The sequence below is a fragment of the Salvia hispanica genome, chromosome 5, assembly GCF_029641045.1.
Source record: "Salvia hispanica isolate PSC_SH4W2 chromosome 5, Shi_PSC_v1, whole genome shotgun sequence".
In the NCBI taxonomy this organism is placed as follows: Eukaryota; Viridiplantae; Streptophyta; class Magnoliopsida; order Lamiales; family Lamiaceae; genus Salvia; species Salvia hispanica.
Genome location: NC_142696.1, coordinates 42,210,242 through 42,231,639, shown reverse-complemented (window position 1 = coordinate 42,231,639; position 21,398 = coordinate 42,210,242). Strand labels below are relative to the sequence as shown.

The window sequence follows — 21,398 nt, the reverse complement described above, 5'->3', positions numbered from 1 at the left end:
GGTAATTAATTCTAAATCATAAACTTAATGATTTAGAATTTTAAACTTTACTTGCATAAATTACTTTCGTTCTTTGCATACAATCTATGAATTCAATTATGCAAATTTATTATTTTTGCAAATTTTCTGTTGCAAACCTCATTAGTTGCTACCTAGTTTAGGGTGTCTCCGGTGGCGTCCCTCTGATAAGGCTCGTTTCATGCATTGGTTTAGGGTTAAAATTCTGTGCATTTGGGGCGCTAATGTGCATTATTGAGTTCAGGTGTGTAGTAAACCTGCCGGACCCAGGAGTTGCTGTTACCTGACCTGGCAGATGCAAAAGAGATGGAATTGAAGTGAAAATCAGACGTCGTCGTTCGGACCTGGGAGAATCAAAAGTTGGCGACAGGAGCAGAATAGAGCGAGAGCAGATTATTTTGAAGAGTCTTACTCAAGGGCAAGAGCGTCAAATCACCAGGGGACCCTAGGGATCAGAGCCTCGCATATATAAGAAGTTCAACCTTGAAGAACAAGACAGACCGTGAACAGCCACTTCTACACTCTCCTAGCTCTAGTTCCATACTTCAAAATTTTCATTTCGTGTTGCTGCGCACTTGGACATGGAGGATTCTGGCCACCGTGGTTCTCATCGTCATCGTTGTTATTTTGCTGTATAACACCGCCTTGTGAAGGCGAAGAAACAATTTTATTGCTTTCGTTTAGTACTTTGTGGTTTTTAAGTTTCGCAACTCTAGTTTCTCTCTTTGATCTAATGGATTCAGACTTATTTCTAGTTATTATGGAAGTTTATGTTTGCCTTTGGTTGGATATCTCTGAGTTTATGATCATCATCTCTTGCTTTTAGCTTTCGTTCTTTGTTTGTTGTTGGATGTTTGGAGCTGAGATCTATTGGTTTGTTGTTGGAGGTTGGGGATTTGCATATGGAGATGTTTGAATTTGTTGAATCGTGGTGTTTTGGAGTTGAAGTTTCGCATATTTGGTGCTTGATGTTTACGTTGTGCATGATTATGGCTATTTACTTTCTGTTTCTGCATCCTTTAGGTCCAGTAGCGTAGATCTGTTAGTTTAGGCTTTAATTTCTCGTTTTAAGTCTAGATCTAAAGTTTGCTCTGTTTTCATGGTGATTAAAACTCTGTTTTCTCTGCTATTCTCGTTTGATTCCCGAAGAAGATGAAGTTGTTGGTAGTTAGAACCAAATATGCTTTATGTCAATACTTTTCAGCATGTACTTTGCTTTTTCTGCATGTTCCCTAGACCTGTTAGTACGATCCACTTTGTCTCTTTTACTTTTCTGCATGCTTTTCCAGACGCTGGTAGTTTAAGGAAACTTGTCTTGCTTTTTGCTTTATGTTTGTCTGTCCAAATTAGGAAAGCCGTTCTAGTTAAGTTTACTCCAGCTGTTTTAGAACTTAAAAATATCTCAGTTTCTCTAAGTCATGTATGCTCCGTACGCTCTCAGTTCTTAGACCCAGTAGGTAGAGTAAAGTTCTTATGTTCTATTAGACCCAGTAGGTAGAGTAAAGTTCTTCTGTTCTATTAGACCCAATAGGTAGAGTAAAGTTTTGCTTATCTCTCAGACCAAGTAGTTTTAAGTTCTCGACCCACAAAATTGCGTGGTAGCAGCCAACCCCTTTTTTCCCAAAACATCCTCAAATGCAGTTTCGTAGCACCTTCGTCCTCGTGGGATCGATCCTTTACTTCCCTGTGCTAAGTTGTAGTATAGTGGGTTGAGGTTTTTGAAGGAACAGAGTGCACCCAACGACCCCTTTCTGATAAGTTTCATGATCTTCTAGCCTCCGAAGTCTAGTCGAATCCTCTGGACCTGTTAGATCGAGTGACACATATCACACCTGCACTGCACTCTAATGTTCCTGTCACCCTCCCACTAGGACCTCCACTAGCCCTTCCCACAAAAACTGTCTGCCACGTCAGCACTAGCTCTTCCCACTGCACTAGGACTTCCCACTAGGACTTCCACTAGCCATTCCCACAATTATTCAATTTACGGACTAAAAATTTACGGAATTAATAAGTCGAAATGGAATACGGGAAAATTCGAAAACTTCATTAAAAAAATTACATTAAAAAAATTACATAATTTAAAAAAAAACATAGTTTAAAAATAAAATTACATAATACCCTCGGCTCTCACTCCTCCTCCTCGTCCTCGTCCCCGTCGCCCGTGCCTCTGCCGCCTCCGATATCCCCGCCCCCGATCTCGACGCCATAATCATCAATGGGTGGCATCCTTAAATCGCGCCGACATTGGTCGACCACCTCCTTGCACAGCCCTTTCAACACTGGATCCTGCGCGTTATACCACTTCATAGTGCTCTGCACCAGGGTCTTCGTTTGCTGCGCGCGGGTGAGGCAGTCGTTCTCTGGGCCTCCTGGGGACTCCGATTTGACCTCGTAGGACCCGCTGCCGCTGCCGCTTCCCCTCGCCATCCGCTGCGCAGCCTGTTGCCCCATCGGGCGACGACGACGGCGAGAGTCTGTTCGTGGTAGCGGGGCCACTTCCTCGGCTTCGGGGAGCTCGTGCGAACCAGCACTGCTGCTGTACTCACCGGAAGAGTTGATCTTCGTCCGCTTCCAGCCCGATTCGACACCAATCGCAAACTTTTGCGAATCCTTGACCACGAGAAAGGCCTCCCACTGGTCAAACTGTTTGATGTTCAACTCTCGGTTGGGGTACTGAACCAAGGTTTGTCTCTTCACATCATCCTAGACATGCCGCTGGTTACCATGCGCATGTTGTTTTGGTAGAGGGCGGCAAAACGACTGAGCTTAGGCCTCAACCGAAGCCACTGTTTCCGGCATTGCTCGGGTGTGCGAGGCTTCGCCCCAGACGGTTTGACGTTGCGGTAGGTGGCACTAATGCGATGCCACATTCGGTCAACATACTGGTTCGCCCCGACATAGGGATCCTCTACAACACCGATCCATGCCTTCGCAAGCGCGGCATTTTCCCACACGGACCAGATCGTCCTCCTCTCAGTCTCATCCTCGCCCTCCTCCTCCTCTGCCCCCGTGTGCGAGGAAGAGCTCGGGACTTTGCCCTTGCCCTTGCCCCTACCCCCGCCCCTGACCTTGCCCTTGCCTTTGCTCCTGTCCCTTGCAGCTGGCTCCGCCTCATCGGGAGTCTCACGGATCGGCGATAGCCCCAGATCCTCAAAAGAGAAAGTCTCGATGTCGGCGTACTGAGTCTCCGGAACAGTACTAGGGGAATCATCGGCCAACAAATCTATATATGGCCGATAGACAGATTCCCTAGGCGTCCTCGGGCTCCGCCTCTCCATCGACCTACCCACTGACATATTTGGCGGCGTACCGCCCATCCCCACCGCCCCGGGCATCATCCCTCCCACCCCCGCCATATTTGGCGGCATACCGCCCATCCCCGCTGCCCCTGGCATCGTCCCACCCATCCCCGACATATTTGCCGGCATACCCGCTGCCCCTGGCATCATCTGACCCATCTGACTCATCCAAGTGTACATATTGTAGAACATTTGGGGAGTCATCGCCGGCATACCGCCCATCCCCGCCATCTGGGGATTCATCCCTGCAAAATTTCCCTCCGATCCGATGGGAATCGAGGGTGTGTTTCCTCCACTCGTGGTGGGGGAGTTTCTATTGTACTCCATTGTAGTAGAAATGAAATTTGTAGATTTAGAGAGAAACTTGTCAACACAAGTGGTGTGAATGAAATGAAGTTGGGGGAGCCCTATTTATAGAGTTTATTAAAATAAAATAAAATAATAATTAAAAATCTCGGACGTCCGACCTTCGCCACTGTGGCGGACGTCCGGTCGGACGTGCGCGCGAGGGGCGAGCCCATGGGAGGGGCACTCGGGACGGGCGTGGGCGGACGTCCTGCTCACTACAGCGGATGTTCGGTCGGACGTCGGCGAGGGGCGACCGGGGCGTCCGCCGGTAGAGACACCCTTAGTTTAACGAGGACACAAAAGCCACTGGATCCTTATGTCTAACAATTTCACAATATATAGAATGTTGCTAATAATGAGTTGTGGCTTGGTTTATAAGATGCATTCACAATTGTCATTTGTAGTTCAGCTAATGAGTGCCAAGGCAGAGAGTATCACATGCAAGAGTGGTGATATGATCGACTCATTGAATTGAAAAAATAGTAGTTTTCCGATGGGGACTTATTACCAAATACAGAGTAACTATTATATCACATAAAATTTTGTGTGACATGAGATTTCTCGCTGAAAAAATTGATTGTTCTCTAAATAATTGTTTATTTTTTGGCATTATGATAATGAATTATAAAATTGTAAATATTGTGGTTGTTCGCACGTTAAAGTATAACATGTACGTTATTTAAAACACACGAGAACAAACAAATGTTAGTGACACACAACTTTGCTTTGATCCCCCGATATAATATATTGTATGCAGTGGCGAATGCAATAATTTTGCACTGGGGGTTGCAAACCACATAACATAAGAAAAATGAGTAATAAAAAGAAATTAAATAAGGAAAATGGAAATAACAAAATATTGAACTTGCAAGATTCGAACTCAGGTAAACAGGAGCTCAATATTTTTAACCAGTTACACAGTCACTTGAACTACTACTACAATTCAAAATTTCCCATGTAATATATGTATATTATATGAAAGTTGGTGGGGGTCTCAGTGGCCCCCGATCATAACTTGCAGGTCCGCCTCTGATTGTATTTCATAAAAAATTATAAAAACCAAATGATTTATCACCATATGATATTTGGTTTATCACCATATGATGGATTGATGCAATATAATGCAAATGTACTCTCCAACGTGGAAGCATGTGAATAATTGATAAGGCTAATTTCATGCGTCGGTTATATGTGAAAAATGTTATAATTTGCTGGGTCTAACACGTTTCCTAAGCCAGGTGTGTGAAGAAAAATCGCTAGATCGAGGAAATGCTGAAGGAGATGGTCTAGCAAAGGAAAGGAATGAAGTGAGCAGAATTTAAAAGAAAAGAAGGCGTGACAGAGGGAGTCAATAGCTGAGGGCAACAAAGTCTTATCTATACCTCGCTGGGCCCCACTCCAACGCCTATATATAGAAGAGCATGCAACGCACATCATATCACTTTTTCACTCTCTTCTTAGCTCACACACATTACACACACTTGGGAATGGGAGATCTGGGGTAGTCGGGTACAAAGGGTTACTTTTCTTTAGAAGTTTCGCAGTTGCAACACCGTCCGAGTGTGGACGAAGATACAATCTCATTTAATTTCAGTTGTTTTACTCTTTTTGCTGTCGAACTTCACTTTTGGGAGTCGACGTGGTTGTTGATGTTACTCGTTACCTTTTCGCTTTGGTTGATTTGCGTTTAGTTGTTAAATTTCAAGTTGATTTACGTAGATCTCGCTGCTGGAAGTTTATTTTTACAAGTATTATGTCGATCTCTGTTTTATTTTGATATTGTGGTGTTTGATATGGAAATTTGGTGATAGATCTGTGGTTTATTGACTGTTTGGAGGTTATTGTTCGAATCTGAAGTGATGAAGTGTTTCTGTTGGTTGGAGTTCGTGTTGGACGCTTGGATCCGGAGTGGATTTAGCGTCTGAGGTTGGATTCGAAGTGAGAAAAGGAAGTTGTTAGATGGATTTGAGTTTTCTTCTTGTTTTCTGTTTTGCTTCGTCTAGCGTCTGCAGATCTGTTCAGTTCTTCGTTGATTATGCATTAATTTGACTAGAATTAGTTTGCTCTGTTTTGATTTCGTTCATGTTGATTTTCTCATGAGTTTTACGCAATTTGGTTGTAGAAGATGATGTCGCTGTTAGTTAGTACGAGAGTTAGTTATTCTGCCAGCTTTTCGTCCGTACTCTGCTTTTTCAGTCATGGTCCCCACAGTCAGTTTGTTTCCTAGGTCTAGGTAATTGGAGTAGTTTTCATAGATCTAGTGCTTGAGCAGTTATTTTCTCACAACTTTCTCTTGTATTTCGCCTAGGTCTAGCTGTTAGCTTAGGAGTTTTTAAGATTCCCAAGTCAAGTTTAATTTGTTTTCCTCAACCCAAAAAATGCGTGGCAGCAGCCAACACCAAAAACACATCCAAATCCTTGAACATGAGTATTACGCATCCTTCTCTGTACATATCCATTTAGGTGGTTTGAACAATAATACTCATTGTAGCGGGATATTTTAAGATCCTATAATCTCATCATTGTTGTGTATGAAGGAAACATTCCTCAAATGTGAATTCTAGGTCCACTTAATTCTAAATACTGATTGGATTTCTTTATTCAATAGATGAAATAAATTAATTAATTGTGAAAAGTGGGTGTGTTTACCTAGGGCTTGATTGGTAGGGGTTAAAAAGTAAGAAAAGGGCAAAAAATGCATTGTATTTCTTCCTTCTCCCATGTTTGGTAGCTCCAAAAATTATCGGAAGACCCGGTATAAAATTATCGGGTTTCACGTGAAGTCAGATGAGTTTAGGACTTCTGCGGAAAACACTATCAGAGGTTTTTGGTGGTATAAGGTTTTCTCACTTTCTCTGAAAACTTGAAAACAACGATTTCTTCCTAATTTGCCCCTCACACTTCTTAAACAACAAGCACACTACGACATCTCCACCTACGTCTCCTTCTTCATCTTGTTCAGACCCGCTGATATCTCCGCCCTGGCCGACTTCATCATCGCCGGCCCCTATTCCTCCGGCTGCTTCACCTATGCCGATGTGTCATTCACGCTGCTCAATTTCTCCCTGATCGCTACATCTCTCGTCCATGAATTTTCCCAGCGGAGAGTAGTACAACTTGTCCAAACGACAGCGGCGCGTGGCTTAGGGACAAGGCTGTGGTAGCGGCGAAGAGGTGCTGGGGCTTGACTTTGAGGGATGTTGGGAGAGAGATTTTGGGGATAGAGAAATGGGTTTGGGTTTGCTGAACCGTGACCAAGGGTGTATGGTTATTTCAGGCCCAAAGTCAGGGATATCATTGTCATTTTCATTATTTATTTACGTGTGTGAAAAAAATCAAATTTCATCTACCAAACATACGGTGATATGGTTTCTTAATTTTGCCAAATTCTATCAAACAACATAATATATGGAAAATATTATCCCCGAATATGTGAAAAGCTTGCTATATGTAAACTCATGAAAAATTTATCTGTGAGCCAATCACGCTCCTATGATATTTCATTGAAGCTTAATTTTCAAATGCGAGCAATGCTATATAGACCACACAATTTTCATTATATTCTATGTTGTTTGAGCGGAATGTAACGATAAAATTCATCTGTTCTCATTGTATGAGAAATAATGATGTATTTTAAATTTTAAATTAGAGAACAACAACAAATAAATATGTTTTGACAATCAAGATTTTTACATGTGAATCATCCGTACCTAAAGACCAAAAGGACATTTCATAAATAAAAACACTATTTTAATCAACCTACCATATTCAAAGTATCAAAAATAAATATTGAATGTAATAAAAAGTTGGGCCTAATAAGAATAACTACATATTTTAGTACCATGAAAATTCTACATATAAAATTAAATTTATGTTATAAACAAATGATGCAATCACTCCATCTATTTATACGCAAATCGCTTCAAACACTGAAATATTAATTTTTTAATTATTATATCCACTTGTCATGTACTCCGTGAAAGAAAGTCAGTGTAACTATTTTTAACCTCTTATATTAATGGCTAATTTTTATTTTAATTATTTAAATAATGACTATTTTATCTGCTATGTATTGCAACAATAGAATTAGCAATTAACATGACATTCTTCTTAAAAACAATTAACATGACATTCTTCTTAAAAACAATTAACATGACACTCTTACTATATGGCTACACTATTTTATTGCTAAGAAGATGGTCACTATTTATATTACCTTCTAAAAAAAGTTCATTTTTTATATTTCATATAGCGATTAAATTAATAGTTATATACATATCGTACATATGGACTAAGAGACGAATGCCTGAATACTAAAATACTACCCCCGTTCCCCAAAATTTGCTATACTTTGACCCGACACGGGTTTTAAGAAATGTAATGGAAAGTGAGTTGAAAAAATTGGTGGGATGTGGATCCTATTTTTAAAGTATTAGTTTTATAATAAAATGTGAGCAGGAATGAGTTAGTGGAATATGGGGTCGGGATCCACTACCTAAAATGATAAAAGTGAAGTGTATTAAATTTTCAAGGACGGACCGAAATAGTAAACTGTATCAAATTTTCAGGGACAATAAATGTCCTTAAAAAATAAAATGAAATAAAATAGTACGACATATAATGTGATTTGACCATTTTACTTCATGGACTAATAACTAAATTGGTGTCTGGTACCTCCCGAGTTGACAAAAAAATAGACCTCCCGAGTTGACAAAAAAACCCGACCCGATCCCATTTGCCCGTGAGAGGAGTTATTATATAATACCCCCGAGAAATCCTTTTATTTAAAATGAAACCCCTAAACCCTTATATTTTTCAGTTTTGGCCATCTAGTTTTCCTTTAAATGACAGATCAGAGAGTGATGTCCATATAAATAAATATTCCCTCTCTCTAAAAAGATAAACGAATTCCAGAAAGAGAAGCGGAAGCTGAAATGGTGTCGACGAGGCGAAGTGGATCTCTGCCGTCGAATAATAGTAAGAGATCATCTTCGCCGTCCGATGATAATCACAATAAACCTTCTTCCCCCAAGCGTCCAAAGGCACTCTCACTCTTTCCCTCTCTCTCTAAACGCACCGAGATGCACCGCTCTTGCTTTGTTCCTTTCTGGATTGCACCAATCGGTTCTGAGTGCTTTTGTTTTCTCTCCTTTTGAGTGTAGGGCGCGAGTAATAGCAATAATCCGAAGGCGTCGGAGTCCTCGCCGGCGGAGAACCCAAAGGAAATAAGCTCGGCTGATCCGCCGGAGCTCCCCGCCAACACCGCCGCCGATGCCGCCGACACAGCTCCTGATGCCGCCGCCTCAGTTTCTGTTGCTACACCTGTGGTTCCCGAAGGTTGCTTCTCAGTTGTTTCTGTTTGGAATTTGTTGAAATGTTGTCAAATTAGCTTCTCTCTGAAATGTGCATGCCTGAAAAATGGTTGGAATTCGGTGAAAATTTTGAAATTTAGGTGCTGCAGCTACTGCATTGGAGAAGCCGAGGAGTTCGTTGCTATCGCGGAAGCAACATCAAAGTTATGAAACGACCTCACCTTGGTGTAAACTTCTTACGGAATCTCCGCAGGTGATTCTAGTCTGCTGTTTGTGGTGCAAAGCTGTGTTCTTGTTTTGTATTTATTGAATTCTTATCTTGTTTGTATTTTTAGTTGACTTGACCGCTCAACTTCTTGAAGTTTCGAATTTAGTGTTGTGCTAAGTGAATGCTAATGTTATATATTTGCAGAATCCTACTGTTTCTGTGTATACAACCAACTTCTTGGTAGGCTCAAGCAAACAAGCTAATCTTTTGATTCGGGATCAGACTATCAGTGCGATTTTATGCTCCATACGTCTTGACCAGGTATTGTTATATTTGACCTCACATTTCTGCGATTTTTATATAGTAGGAGTTGGGACAAGTCATGCATACTCGCGTGTAGAGGTTTCAATTTTTTTTTATGCTTTTCAGTTATGAATGGTGGATAATAGTAATCTGGAGTAGTAATGGTGAATACGAGAGTATATAATATGCTGGTTAAGTCAAGTACATGCAGCCGTTCTTATCAAGTCTGCAACCTTTCATCAATACACGATGAATAAGTTGTAGACATATGCCACTTAATGTTTTGCTTGACGTACTCTACATCTTGTAAACTCTTGTGATCTGAAATGCTAATTTTGTGTTAATGGACATTGTTTGCTTACTGGGAATGATCAGCGTGATGATAAACCTGTTGCGGTGCTTGAAAGTCGTGGAAGCAAAGGATGTGTGCTAGTGAATGGAAAAACAATCAAGAAAAACACAAGTTGTGATCTCAGTTCAGGGGATGAAGTGGTGTTTGGCTTTCTGGGAAGTCATGCTTATGTATCCTTTTATTTATTTGCCATTGCTATGCTCCTTCTTTCATATGTCCAGTCTTCCTTGTGGGATTCCTTAATTTCATCCATGTAGATTTTCCAACAGCTACCGTATGATAGTGTAATCAAGACCCTTCCTCCAGATGTTCAGACTAATATAGGAAAGTTCATTCCTGTGGAAAGACGAGGAGATGCATCAGCTGTAGCAGGTGCTTCAATTTTGGCGTCACTCTCTATGTGCCCTGATTTATCACGTGTCAAGCCCACTTCGCAGGCCAGTGGTAAAAATTTACGAGGAAGTGATCTACCACCTTCCTCGCCCATTCTTAATGAGGATGATCTTGATGGCCAAGAAGTTAATTCAGCTACCGATTTAGGAAATGAGGTAGCTGCTGCTGATGGGGCCGTAAACAAGAATCTCCCTCTTGATGGCAATGTAGAATCTGGACTGGAGGCGAGTCACATAGTTTTGGTGGAATAACAGAATTTAAATTTGATCTTATGGTTTATTTTCAAATAACTCAGGAGTGGATATTGTTTAAACAGGAAGACAGAGACTGGGTTAGGGATCCAGCACCAGCATCTCAATCAGTAATGTGTTCACGGAGTTCAGCATTTAGAGATGACTTAATTGCTGCAATTTTGGATGGGCGAAACCTAGATGTTTCATTTGATAATTTTCCATACTATTTGAGGTAGATCAGTCCATTGCATATACTACATACATTAGCAAATATCTTATTTATAAAACAAGACAAATTAAGCAAGCATTGTTCTTTTACATGCTTTTTGCAATTGATGTGGCAATTGATTATCACATATATAAAGCACCCACCTTTGTCAAGGATTCTTAATACTTTTTCACTTTTCATGTAACTTGCAGTGAGAGCACAAAAAGTGTGCTTATTGCAGCTTCTTATATACAACTAAAACACAAGGATCAAGTTAAATTAACATCTGAGCTTCCTACTCTGAATCCAAGAATCTTGCTTTCTGGTCCAGCAGGTATCTCGTTTGGCCATATCTATCCAAATTCATGTTATCAGGTTTGGCTCTGATCTTTTTAGCATCTGAACTCTTAAAATGTGGTTACAATTATTTTCCAGGGTCTGATATTTATCAGGAGATGTTGGCAAAGGCACTGGCTCATTACTTTGGGGCTAAATTGCTCATATTTGACAGCCATTCATTCTTGAAAGTAAGATTAGAGACATTATTGTATCCTTAATTATTTGTGCATTTGATGATGTCGTTGTATAGTTATATTTGGAATCAGGACAAAAGCAGTTATCTTCTTTTACTCAATTATGTTCTTGTGGGCTATTAGGTTTACTTGATTAAGTACTAATGAAACTCTTTTATTAATGTTATTCCATGCTTTTATTTTAAATTTTAAAGAAAAATATGAAGCAACACCAGTGTCAATCGAGGATAGTGATGGTCTGTGCGAATGTTTGATACTTTAAACCATCTGTCTTTGTTGTACAATAAATCAACATTGATTACTTCATTGCAATTTATTGGTTATCCTCGTGCCTTAGGGTTCTTCAAAGGATGTTGAGCTTCCCAAAGTGGGAAATAATGCAGAGAAAGTGAGTAATACCAGCAAACAAGTTCCTGTATCCTCAGAGCTTGTTAAGGACAATGAACTTTCACCTGTTGAAGCAGATACCAAAAATTTGCTGAGTACTCCTCAGCCTTGCTTGGAGTCGCCTACAGAAATGGAAACTGATAATGTTCCATCTTCAGCAAACACGACAAAGAATGTTTCTATCAAATTTGGTAAGTACGACCTTTTGGCGAATGTTTAGTCTGCTTAGCCAGAATGTGTGTTAACAGCCACACAAAGGGCGGCATATATAACACAATGTTTGTAAATTTAAGTTCTAACATGTACCTGATTTTTGAAAATCTTAGGTGATCGGGTTAAGTTTATTGGCCCAGCTTCTGCTGGTTTATATTCTAGTTCTGCCAGGTATTTTTTGTCATTCATTTGCAATTATTCTTGCAGAATATAGCTCGAATTTTACTAAAAAACTCTTTTATGAAGGATAACCTTGCTGAAATTTCAAGTGTACTCAAAGCACATTGGCTTGGACCTTGTTGTGATTTTGCATTTATATATAATCGCAGACTCATGAGATCTCAACATTGTTTACCTTCAATTTGGCATAAAACATATCAATAGAGTTTTCTCTTCTTATGACCCTTTTCCAACCAATTGATGGTAACCAGTTATACTTGTGATTGCGTTTCTCGTAGTTAATGCTTGACTAAGTCACTAACTTATGGTCTTTTTTTTGTACAAAAGTTACCAATATTACTACTGATCGCGCGTCACAGTTTTTCTAGTTTCCAATAGATGAGTTTCCATGTTGCTTCTCATTCGACTATTTCCTCAAGTTTATCTTATTCAGTTTATTCATGAAATCTTAGCTTTGATTTTCACCCCAACACTTGGAATATTTGTATTCTATTTTCATTTCACGACTTCCTACAAGTGCTGTTCTAGTTCTGACTCTTTGTATGTGGTAATAATTACTATTACTGATTAAAGAAATGGGTGAAGCATTAGAAGCCAAATTTCCTTTTCTGGAGGCCATTGGTCTAGGGTGTCAAATATGAACTGATTGATTACAGAGTTTCAATGCTATTAAATCACAACATCATAGCTGGCTTCAGATTAGGTACTTGAATTTTTTGTTGGATTGCAGTCACTGTTAAAGGCCTTTTAAGTGATGGTATATTTTTACCAAGATGAAGGGTTCATTGTTTCCAGACATCACCATGTTATTAAACAAATACTATATATTTTGCAATATATACTATTTCTATATCTCTGAAGAGACACCTTATTTGGTCTCTTTTGTATTTTTGTATTTTTGTATTTGACCCATATTGCATATGCATACTAGTCTAATATATTGATATACAAAGGCGCATATGTGCTTTTATTGGTGGCTCTTGTTCTGTTACAAGACATTGTGAGCTTACATTCTTTTAGCATGGTTTTTAGAGGTCCTACTCCTGGAATGCGGGGCAAGGTTCTCTTGCCATTTGAAGATAATCCCCTGTCAAAAATTGGTGTGAGATTCGACAAGCTTATGCAAGATGGAGTTGATTTTGGAGGTCTATGTGACAAGGGTCAGGGATTCTTCTGCAATGGTGATTTCACCTTCAATGCTTTCCTCTTATCTGTGTTGTGTGAGTTAGTTGATCTCGTATCTCAGACATTTGTCTCTTTTACAGCCAATGAGCTTCGGTTGGATACCTCTGGTGTGGAGGATTTGGACAAATTACTCATAGACACTATGTTTGAGGTGGGGTTGCATGTTTTAAAATAGTTGAGCTAAAAATGATGCTTTTGTATGCCTCATGTTTTTCTAATACTAATCTTTGTTTTCTCTCTTTATTTGTAGACGGTGTTTGTAGTAAGCAGATATTCGCCCTTTATTTTATTTATGAAAGATGCTGAGAAGTCAATGGCAGGAAATTCGGAATCGTATAGTACATATAAGAATAAGCTGGAAAAGCTTCCTAATAATATTGTAATAATTGGCTCACAGACTCAGACAGATAATCGTAAAGAAAAGGTACTCAGTATTGACCATATCCATTATACTTGCAAACCATCTCTGAAGGCATTCACACCTTATAATTTCTTGTTATGTATCCGAATTATTTCAGTAATTAGTTGCTCCCTTTGCAGTCTCACCCTGGTGGTTTGCTTTTCACAAAATTTGGCAGCAACCAGACTGCTTTGCTTGACTTGGCTTTTCCTGTAAGAATCTGTTGATACAGTTCCGTTAGTTATATTAGTTGGTTGGTTGTGTGTTGAACAATTTATGATTTGCAGTGAACAGTCTTGAACATGTATTATCTGCAAAATGTGCTAGCCCCTTGTATTTGGCATATTTTAAGAGTGTTACCAAGTTGCAATTCGTCTATAGTAGCATGTGGATTATCCTTTTCATATTGAAGTATGGAAGATACGATGGTTGAATGATTAGCATGGAGAACCCCAAAAGATGCTATCCAATCACTTTATTAAGAATTAATCCTAGAGAATTTGGATGATTAAGAATTAATCCAATCAATTTGGATGCTAGTATTTCTGATGGACTTTTGTGTTTGAAAGGCCGATGTTTTCTGAATGATTAAGTAATCTCGTTTTAAGAATTTGGTTTCATAGAGCACAAGCTCATAAACCATGGTTCGTAAGTGTTTTATTTGCTAATATAATGATATATGGACTCTTCAGGATAGTTTTGGGAGGTTGCATGATCGAACAAAGGATGTTACCAAGGCCACTAAGCTTCTATCTAAACTTTTTCCTAATAAAGTTACAATTCACCTGCCCCAGGTCTGTTCTTGGTTTCCTTAACAGCCACAGACCTGATTTGTGCCATTCGTATTGTGTGATAATGCTTATGAATGCTGCAGGATGAAGCACTTCTGGTTAGCTGGAAGCAGCAATTGGAACGGGATGCTGAAACCCTAAAATTGATCGCAAATCTGAATAACTTACGAACTGTGAGGAATTCTTTTGATCACAATAGAACTATATTCCTGCTCTCTATTTTTGTTTCTTACCTGTACATGCTTATTTTGCCTAATAAAGAGCATCGACCAACATGCTAAGTCTATAACGAAATCAATGCTATGAATGTCTTATGGCATCTTTACGACTTTGACCAAAAAACTGCCACAAAGTTATGGCGCTCGGCATGGCGGTCGATGAATAAATAAATAAAATATTATGAAAATATATATACTCCCTCCGTCCCATAAAAATATGGAAATTTGGAACGGCACAGGTTTTAATGCACAATTGGTAAAATAAGAGATAGAAATAAAAAGTAATTGGAGCATTGTTAGTGGATAATGAGGCCCACCTCATTAGAAAATGGTAAAAGCATAATATTTCAATCTTAGAATAACAATTAAAACATAATGTCATGAACCATGACATAACATGTCTAATATTTGAAGTCTTAGCTAAATAATTAAAATGTAAAATCATCATACATCAATACATATCAAGTCTAAACTCACATCCCCATAAATCCTTATCAACCTCAACATAGTTATCCTTGTCCGCGCCATTATCATCAACATCCAACGAAACAAATCCTTCTTCCTCTTCACCTTTGGATACATTAATATTCCCAACATGTTCTCGCTCAAATTCTTCGTCTTTGGATTCTTCATCTACAAGCCTTCTCTCTTCAACCACCACTTCCAATTTGCCTTTCCCTTTTTTGTAGATGTGGGTTTAGTACTTCTCTCTCTTAAAACCTCTATCACAACTTGACGTAGGAGTCTCTTTTCTTTTCTTGGACCTAGTCTAAAGGCTCTCCAACCCCTGAAGTCTTGTAGACAATATTCCAATCAAGCGAATCTTCATTAATAAACAAATAATTGCCAACAACATTAGCATCATCCAACTCTCCAACTAACCACTTGTTACACTCATCAATGTCTTTGAGCGAAATTTGATCAATTGTATCTCTATGGTTGTACCTCTCATGCAATTTTTGGTAATATCTCATAAATCAAATCATGCATCTTCTTGCTTGAGCCCATTTCTCTTTTTTGTGAATGAATCTACCGCATTAATATAATTATAGGTTTGTTAATTATAATTAGGGGTATTTGCTAGAAAATTCCTAAACTTTCTTCAAATTCTGGTTTTGCATACCATCTTTATAATCTTTCTATAATTATTGAACTATTGATTTATTTAGATTTTGCAACCAATAAATTTTTTTGGCTCTAATATGGGTTAATAGTAAATCAGAATTAAACAAATGAAATTATTTGATCTAGTATAATATGATATTGTTTTGTTGCTGGAAACGTGACATTGTTTTGGTTGACATCCGATAGTGCCAAGTAAGTAAGTCATCTAGCTATGCTAGTGTCGAAATTTGATTGGTAGCAAAATTAGAATAAATCAATAGTTTGGTTGCAAAATCATAACAAATCAATACTAGTTTGGTATTTATAGGGGGATTTTGACGCTGGTATGCCAAACCGAATTTGGTAAAAGTGTAGGAATGTACATGCAAATTACCCATTATAATAGTAGTATTATTTTATAATTGAAAATCTAAATATATTTTGAAAAGAAACTGAACCAATAGACAGACATAAAACATGAGGCTAAACAGACGGCGCGAACTAGGGCGGCCGGGGTGGATAGATAGGGAAGTAGTAGTGTTTGCGTTTAAATGTGGAGGAAACCTGAAAACATATTAAAACCCTATTTCAAGTGTGAAATCAGGTCGGATTTTAGTAAATGAGTCTGATTTTGGGCGAATGACCCGTGTTTAGGGCTAATGGGCAAATAGAAGGCTAAGCCAGTAAAAAATGCTGCCATAAATGTCATGGTGCCGCCATCAAATCTGCCACCGCAGCTTTTAATTATCATTGAAGAGATGGACCTTCCTTACGTGGACATATTTATGTCAATTATTAATATTTATGGACATTTAGATATAGTGCTATAAAATCAACTTTGTATTAAGCCAATTTATGTTATCTCGGAAACTTGCCTCTTTGAACTCAATGTCTAATCTAAGCAAACAGTGACATACCTAACGTTCAAACTCAAATTTCTCTTTCTAAACTTTAGTATATCATATTACAAGATGCGTTGCTGCATCACCCCCCTCCCAACAAAAAATATAAAAAAAAGTAGCACCTAATGATGGTAACCAAATTATCAAGCAAGGAAATTCTCAAACAAAAGGCAAACTGTTTGTTTTACCCCAAACAGTCCCCTTAATTTAAATGTAGAATAACACAGACAAAGATATCATTCTAAAAAAAGACATAATTGTGCCGTTATCGATATTGAGAAAACTCATTATAGGGTAGTAAAGAGCGCAAATGCAAGGATAAAGCGCTCTATTGATGAAAAGAGAAAATACGTTATGATTTTCCTACTAGTAAAGTATTCCCTAGTAATAGGAAAACAAGATTTTTGCCTATTCCTTCCTTATACTACTAAGAAAGCACTTTACTCATTAGCCAGTTGCCTTCCTCCATCCTCAAAATCAAAGTACTATATAGACATAGTACCTCATAAAATGGAAAATTGCAGTAAAAGAATGAAAATAAAAAAATGACTGGAACCCCATACATTGAGAAGAGATGAAGGTCGGCCTTGAACTGTCTAGTATTAATATCCTATGAATTCAGGCTGCTAGTGCTTTATTAAAAATATGGCTAATGTTCTTAACATGCAGGTCCTCAATCGTAGTGGCCTGGAGTGTAATGAGCTTGAATCCTTGAACATTAAAGACCAAACACTCACAATTGAGAGTAAGATTATCTTTTACTTCCCCTTATCAACATGTTAAATTTTTACTAATTTTTCAGTTGACATGCTATGGCTCTATATCAAATGAACAAAAACTTGTTGACAATAATTGAAGAGTTTCTGAAATATATTGAAGGTGCCGAAAAGGTGATTGGTTGGGCTTTAAGTCACCATATGATGACGAATCCTGAAGCTGAAACAGATTTCAAAGATGCCAGGGTTACTTTGGCTATAGAGAGGTAATAGCAAGTTGTCACGTAAAAGTGTGATGGGTGCCTCAATGCGCATAAACATGGAACTAAACTGTTTATGAAACCTTTTGTATCAGCATCCAGTATGGGATCAGAATTCTACATGCAATCCAGAATGATTCCAAGAGTTCAAAGAAATCCCTGAAGGTCCTACTAAGCTGATGGATATTAGATTATAGATTTAGTAAAACTATCTTTTTGGGTTGATTTTTATGATTGCTCGATTACATCTTTGTTGATTACAATGTCATGTTTTTCCAATTCCCAGGATGTTGTGACTGAGAATGAATTTGAGAAGAGACTTCTAGCTGATGTAATCCCTCCCAGCGATATTGGTGTGACGTTTGATGATATTGGAGCACTAGAAAATGTCAAAGATACATTGAAAGAGTTAGTGATGCTTCCTTTACAGCGGCCTGAACTTTTTTGCAAGGGCCAACTGACAAAGGTAACATCTCTATTGATTTGGGTTACAAAATTAGTTATCAGTTTCTAGTTTGATTTTGCCACTTCTGACTATAATTTTGTGTCATTTTTTTTTCTCTCAAAAACTTTTTGTTATTGAACTGGGTTCACTTCAACTTGTAGATTCATGTTATATTTATACTGATTTTCACATATGCCTCATCATTGATTCTTTCCCCCAACTAGTGCTCTTTGTTAAATCATGAGGCCATAGTTTTAATATTTCTGAATTATCTGTGAATGGCAATATGATCTATTTCTACTGTATTCTTGATATGTAACAACAGACTTATGTACAAGGCAGTCTAACATTTTCTCATTAACTTATGTTTGTTACAAGCATGTAATCTGCATTCTGTTTGGAATTCTCTCCAATCTCCATGTTTTAAAACTGCTGATCTTCTCAAATACAGTCTCTCTCCCCTGTCAGACTACTTCATGGATTACTGATAGATGCATTACCAGGCTTTTATTTGCATAATTATTTGATATCACAGTAACTTCAAAATTTTCTCTTGCAGCCCTGCAAGGGTATACTTTTATTCGGTCCCCCTGGAACAGGAAAGACAATGCTTGCAAAGGCTGTTGCAACTGAAGCTGGCGCAAACTTCATTAACATATCAATGTCCAGCATAACATCTAAGGTGTTTAAAATGACTACATGTGTATAACTTTATAGGATGGTACTAGATACACACATAACATTCATATAACTTGTTTAACGTCTACTGCTTATTTTCTGCTCTTTCAGTGGTTCGGTGAGGGCGAGAAGTATGTCAAGGCTGTCTTTTCGCTGGCTAGTAAAATTGCTCCTAGTGTTATATTTGTTGATGAAGTATGGCACGCCACCTTATGTTTCATCATTCTCATCACATTCAGTACCAGTTCTTTGATTTAGTTTTCTTGTGGCCTTCTCTATCCCCCTTCTCCTTGTCAAGGTTGACAGCATGCTGGGAAGAAGAGAAAATCCTGGAGAGCATGAGGCCATGCGCAAAATGAAAAATGAATTCATGGTGAACTGGGATGGGTTGCGAACAAAAGATACAGAACGTGTTTTGGTACTTGCTGCCACAAACAGGCCCTTTGACCTTGATGAGGCTGTGATTAGGCGACTGCCCCGCAGGTAAAGCAAGTTCAGTTATCTTCTGAACACCTAGTATTGGACACAAATAGTCTAATGACATTGTGACTCTAATCTATGATTGATGTTTTAATCTCCTACCACTTCTTTGTAGATTGATGGTGAACTTGCCAGATGCTGCCAACAGAGCAAAGATACTAAGAGTGATACTAGCTAAAGAAGACTTGTCTCCAGATGTGGATCTCGCTTCTGTTGCAAGTATGACCGATGGTTATTCAGGAAGTGATCTTAAGGTCGGTTAGACTGAGTCTTTTTTTGTGAAGAATTATTCATAGGACTGGGTCACCATAATATCTGTTTTTCCTTTCAGAATTTGTGTGTAACGGCTGCACATCGCCCAATTAGAGAGATTTTGGAAAAGGAGAAAAAGGTACTATGTTTCTACAATTAATGCTAACAGTTATGATATAGTACTAATCCTGAGGGAATGTGCAATGTTATTGGCGCATAAGGGTTTAGCATAACCAAGGGTTACTTCAAGGGTTACTTTCATGATACTACAAGTTATTTGCGGGAATAAGTACGCCTTTTTTTAATCATATTTTGGATACATTCTGTTTCCATAGTTGTCTATGCTAGCCATTCCTGATTTTGGTGTAACTTGACATGATCGAAAATTTCTTGATATATGTTGTCATGATTGTTTGACAATATGTTGGATATTTAACCATTCCCATTTCTGGAAATTCTACTGTTGACTTATAATGGGCGTCAATAACAGGATCAAGAAGCTGCTCTTGCTGAAGGTAGGCCTCCACCAGCATTGAGTGGGAGCACTGATATTCGTTCGCTAAATTCAGAAGACTTCAAATTCGCTCATGAGCGGGTGAGTGAAGAATTATTAAAACCTTACTACTCTCAGTCTTGCTGGCTTTGTGAACTAAACTTTTAACATTTAATAATTTTGGCAAAAATAGGTTTGTGCAAGTGTCTCATCAGAGTCAATAAACATGACCGAGCTTCTTCAGTGGAACGAGCTATACGGTGAAGGGGGGTCCAGAAGGAAAAAACCCCTGAGCTACTTCATGTGATGGCAGACATTTGAAACGCGCTGCTCTCTTCTCCGACTGTTCGTTCTCTCAACCGAGCTCTTTTTTATGTTGAATGTGGTGTGGAATCAAGCCACACCAATTGTATAATGGGAGTATAGATTTTGAAGTTTTACAATAGTTTTTGTTGAGATGGTGAAAGGTTAGAATAGCCTCGTAATAAGTTAAAATGAATGGCTTGTTTAGTCTCCCCCATCTCGGCTGGAAACGACGACGATGTTGTTATCCCTCATTACTTTTATAGGGTTTGAGAAGAATTAGTCGATCCTGTGCGTATAGTTGTTTCCATTCTTCATTGTGTTGCTATAACGAACAATAATAAATTATAGTTGGTTTTGTTTTCCTTGTTAGTATTATCGACCATTGATATAATGTTTCTTAGGTATCACCATTCCATTCCACGTGATAATAGCCATTTCATCTATTTAGCTAAGGAATGTCTATTCCATTCCATTTTTCTCTTTTCTTTTTATTTTAGATTTTAATTATAAAACATAGTAATATTATATTATATTTAAATTTAAAATCACTCAATTTTATAATTTAAAAAATTTATAATTAAACTAAAACTTCTAGAATTTTTAATTATTACTAAAAATCCACGCTACACACATTGCACACACACTGCACACACCACACACACTACACAAATTTACACACACTACTTAATTTCATTTCGTTTGTATTCCTTACATTAACCAAGCATAATAATGGAATGGAATCCTCATCCCATTCACATTCTCACTCTATTCCTTCCTTATTCCATTCCATCATACTAAGAAGCCACTGGAGATGAGAATGGAATGAAGGTGAGAATGAAATTGTTATTCCTTGATTGATTCCATTCCTACATTTGATAACTACAAATAATATAGAAATTGAATGTAATGAAATATGAATAATTAATATGTTGATTCTACCGAAAAAAAATTTATTTCAAAAATATTTTTGCCAAATACTCCATTTTTCTTGTGTACATGTGGTGTTGTGTATATACGTGTGGCGGTGTGTGTGTATATGTGGTGTTGTGTGTGTGCTGTGTGCATATGTGGTGGTAGTGTGTGCGCGTGCATGTGTGTGCATATGTGTGTGTGTGTTTTTTTAATTATTAAAAATTTTAAAATTTTAACTTTATTATAAAATTGCGATGATATTAAAT

General features: G+C 38.2%; 1 protein-coding gene across 3 annotated transcripts; it reads left to right on the top strand.

Annotated features, from left to right (window-relative positions):
- The first annotated feature begins 8,545 nt into the window (after window positions 1-8,545).
- Window positions 8,546-20,589, top strand: LOC125188062 (uncharacterized). Of its 3 annotated transcripts, none has more exons than XM_089058412.1 (28): window positions 8,546-8,710; window positions 8,831-9,005; window positions 9,130-9,233; window positions 9,393-9,509; window positions 9,867-10,013; window positions 10,101-10,460; window positions 10,553-10,701; window positions 10,890-11,011; window positions 11,113-11,204; window positions 11,548-11,788; window positions 11,924-11,981; window positions 13,011-13,171; window positions 13,256-13,326; window positions 13,426-13,599; window positions 13,716-13,787; window positions 14,268-14,369; window positions 14,450-14,539; window positions 17,260-17,335; window positions 17,470-17,572; window positions 17,662-17,731; window positions 17,853-18,032; window positions 18,571-18,693; window positions 18,801-18,884; window positions 18,988-19,172; window positions 19,285-19,423; window positions 19,501-19,560; window positions 19,912-20,016; window positions 20,108-20,589. In XM_089058412.1, the coding sequence occupies exons 1-28, from the start codon at window positions 8,603-8,605 to the stop codon at window positions 20,219-20,221; spliced, it is 3,582 nt and encodes a 1,193-aa protein (XP_088914538.1). In that variant the 5' UTR covers window positions 8,546-8,602; the 3' UTR covers window positions 20,222-20,589. The 3 variants fall into 3 exon arrangements, with proteins under 3 accessions (XP_088914538.1, XP_047940759.1, XP_088914537.1); XM_048084802.2 differs by having other exon boundaries at window positions 9,121-9,233; XM_089058411.1 differs by lacking the exons at window positions 8,546-8,710; window positions 8,831-9,005; window positions 9,130-9,233; ... (1 more) ...; window positions 9,867-10,013; window positions 10,101-10,460 and having other exon boundaries at window positions 10,537-10,701; window positions 13,023-13,171.
- Window positions 20,590-21,398: the final 809 nt, after the last annotated feature.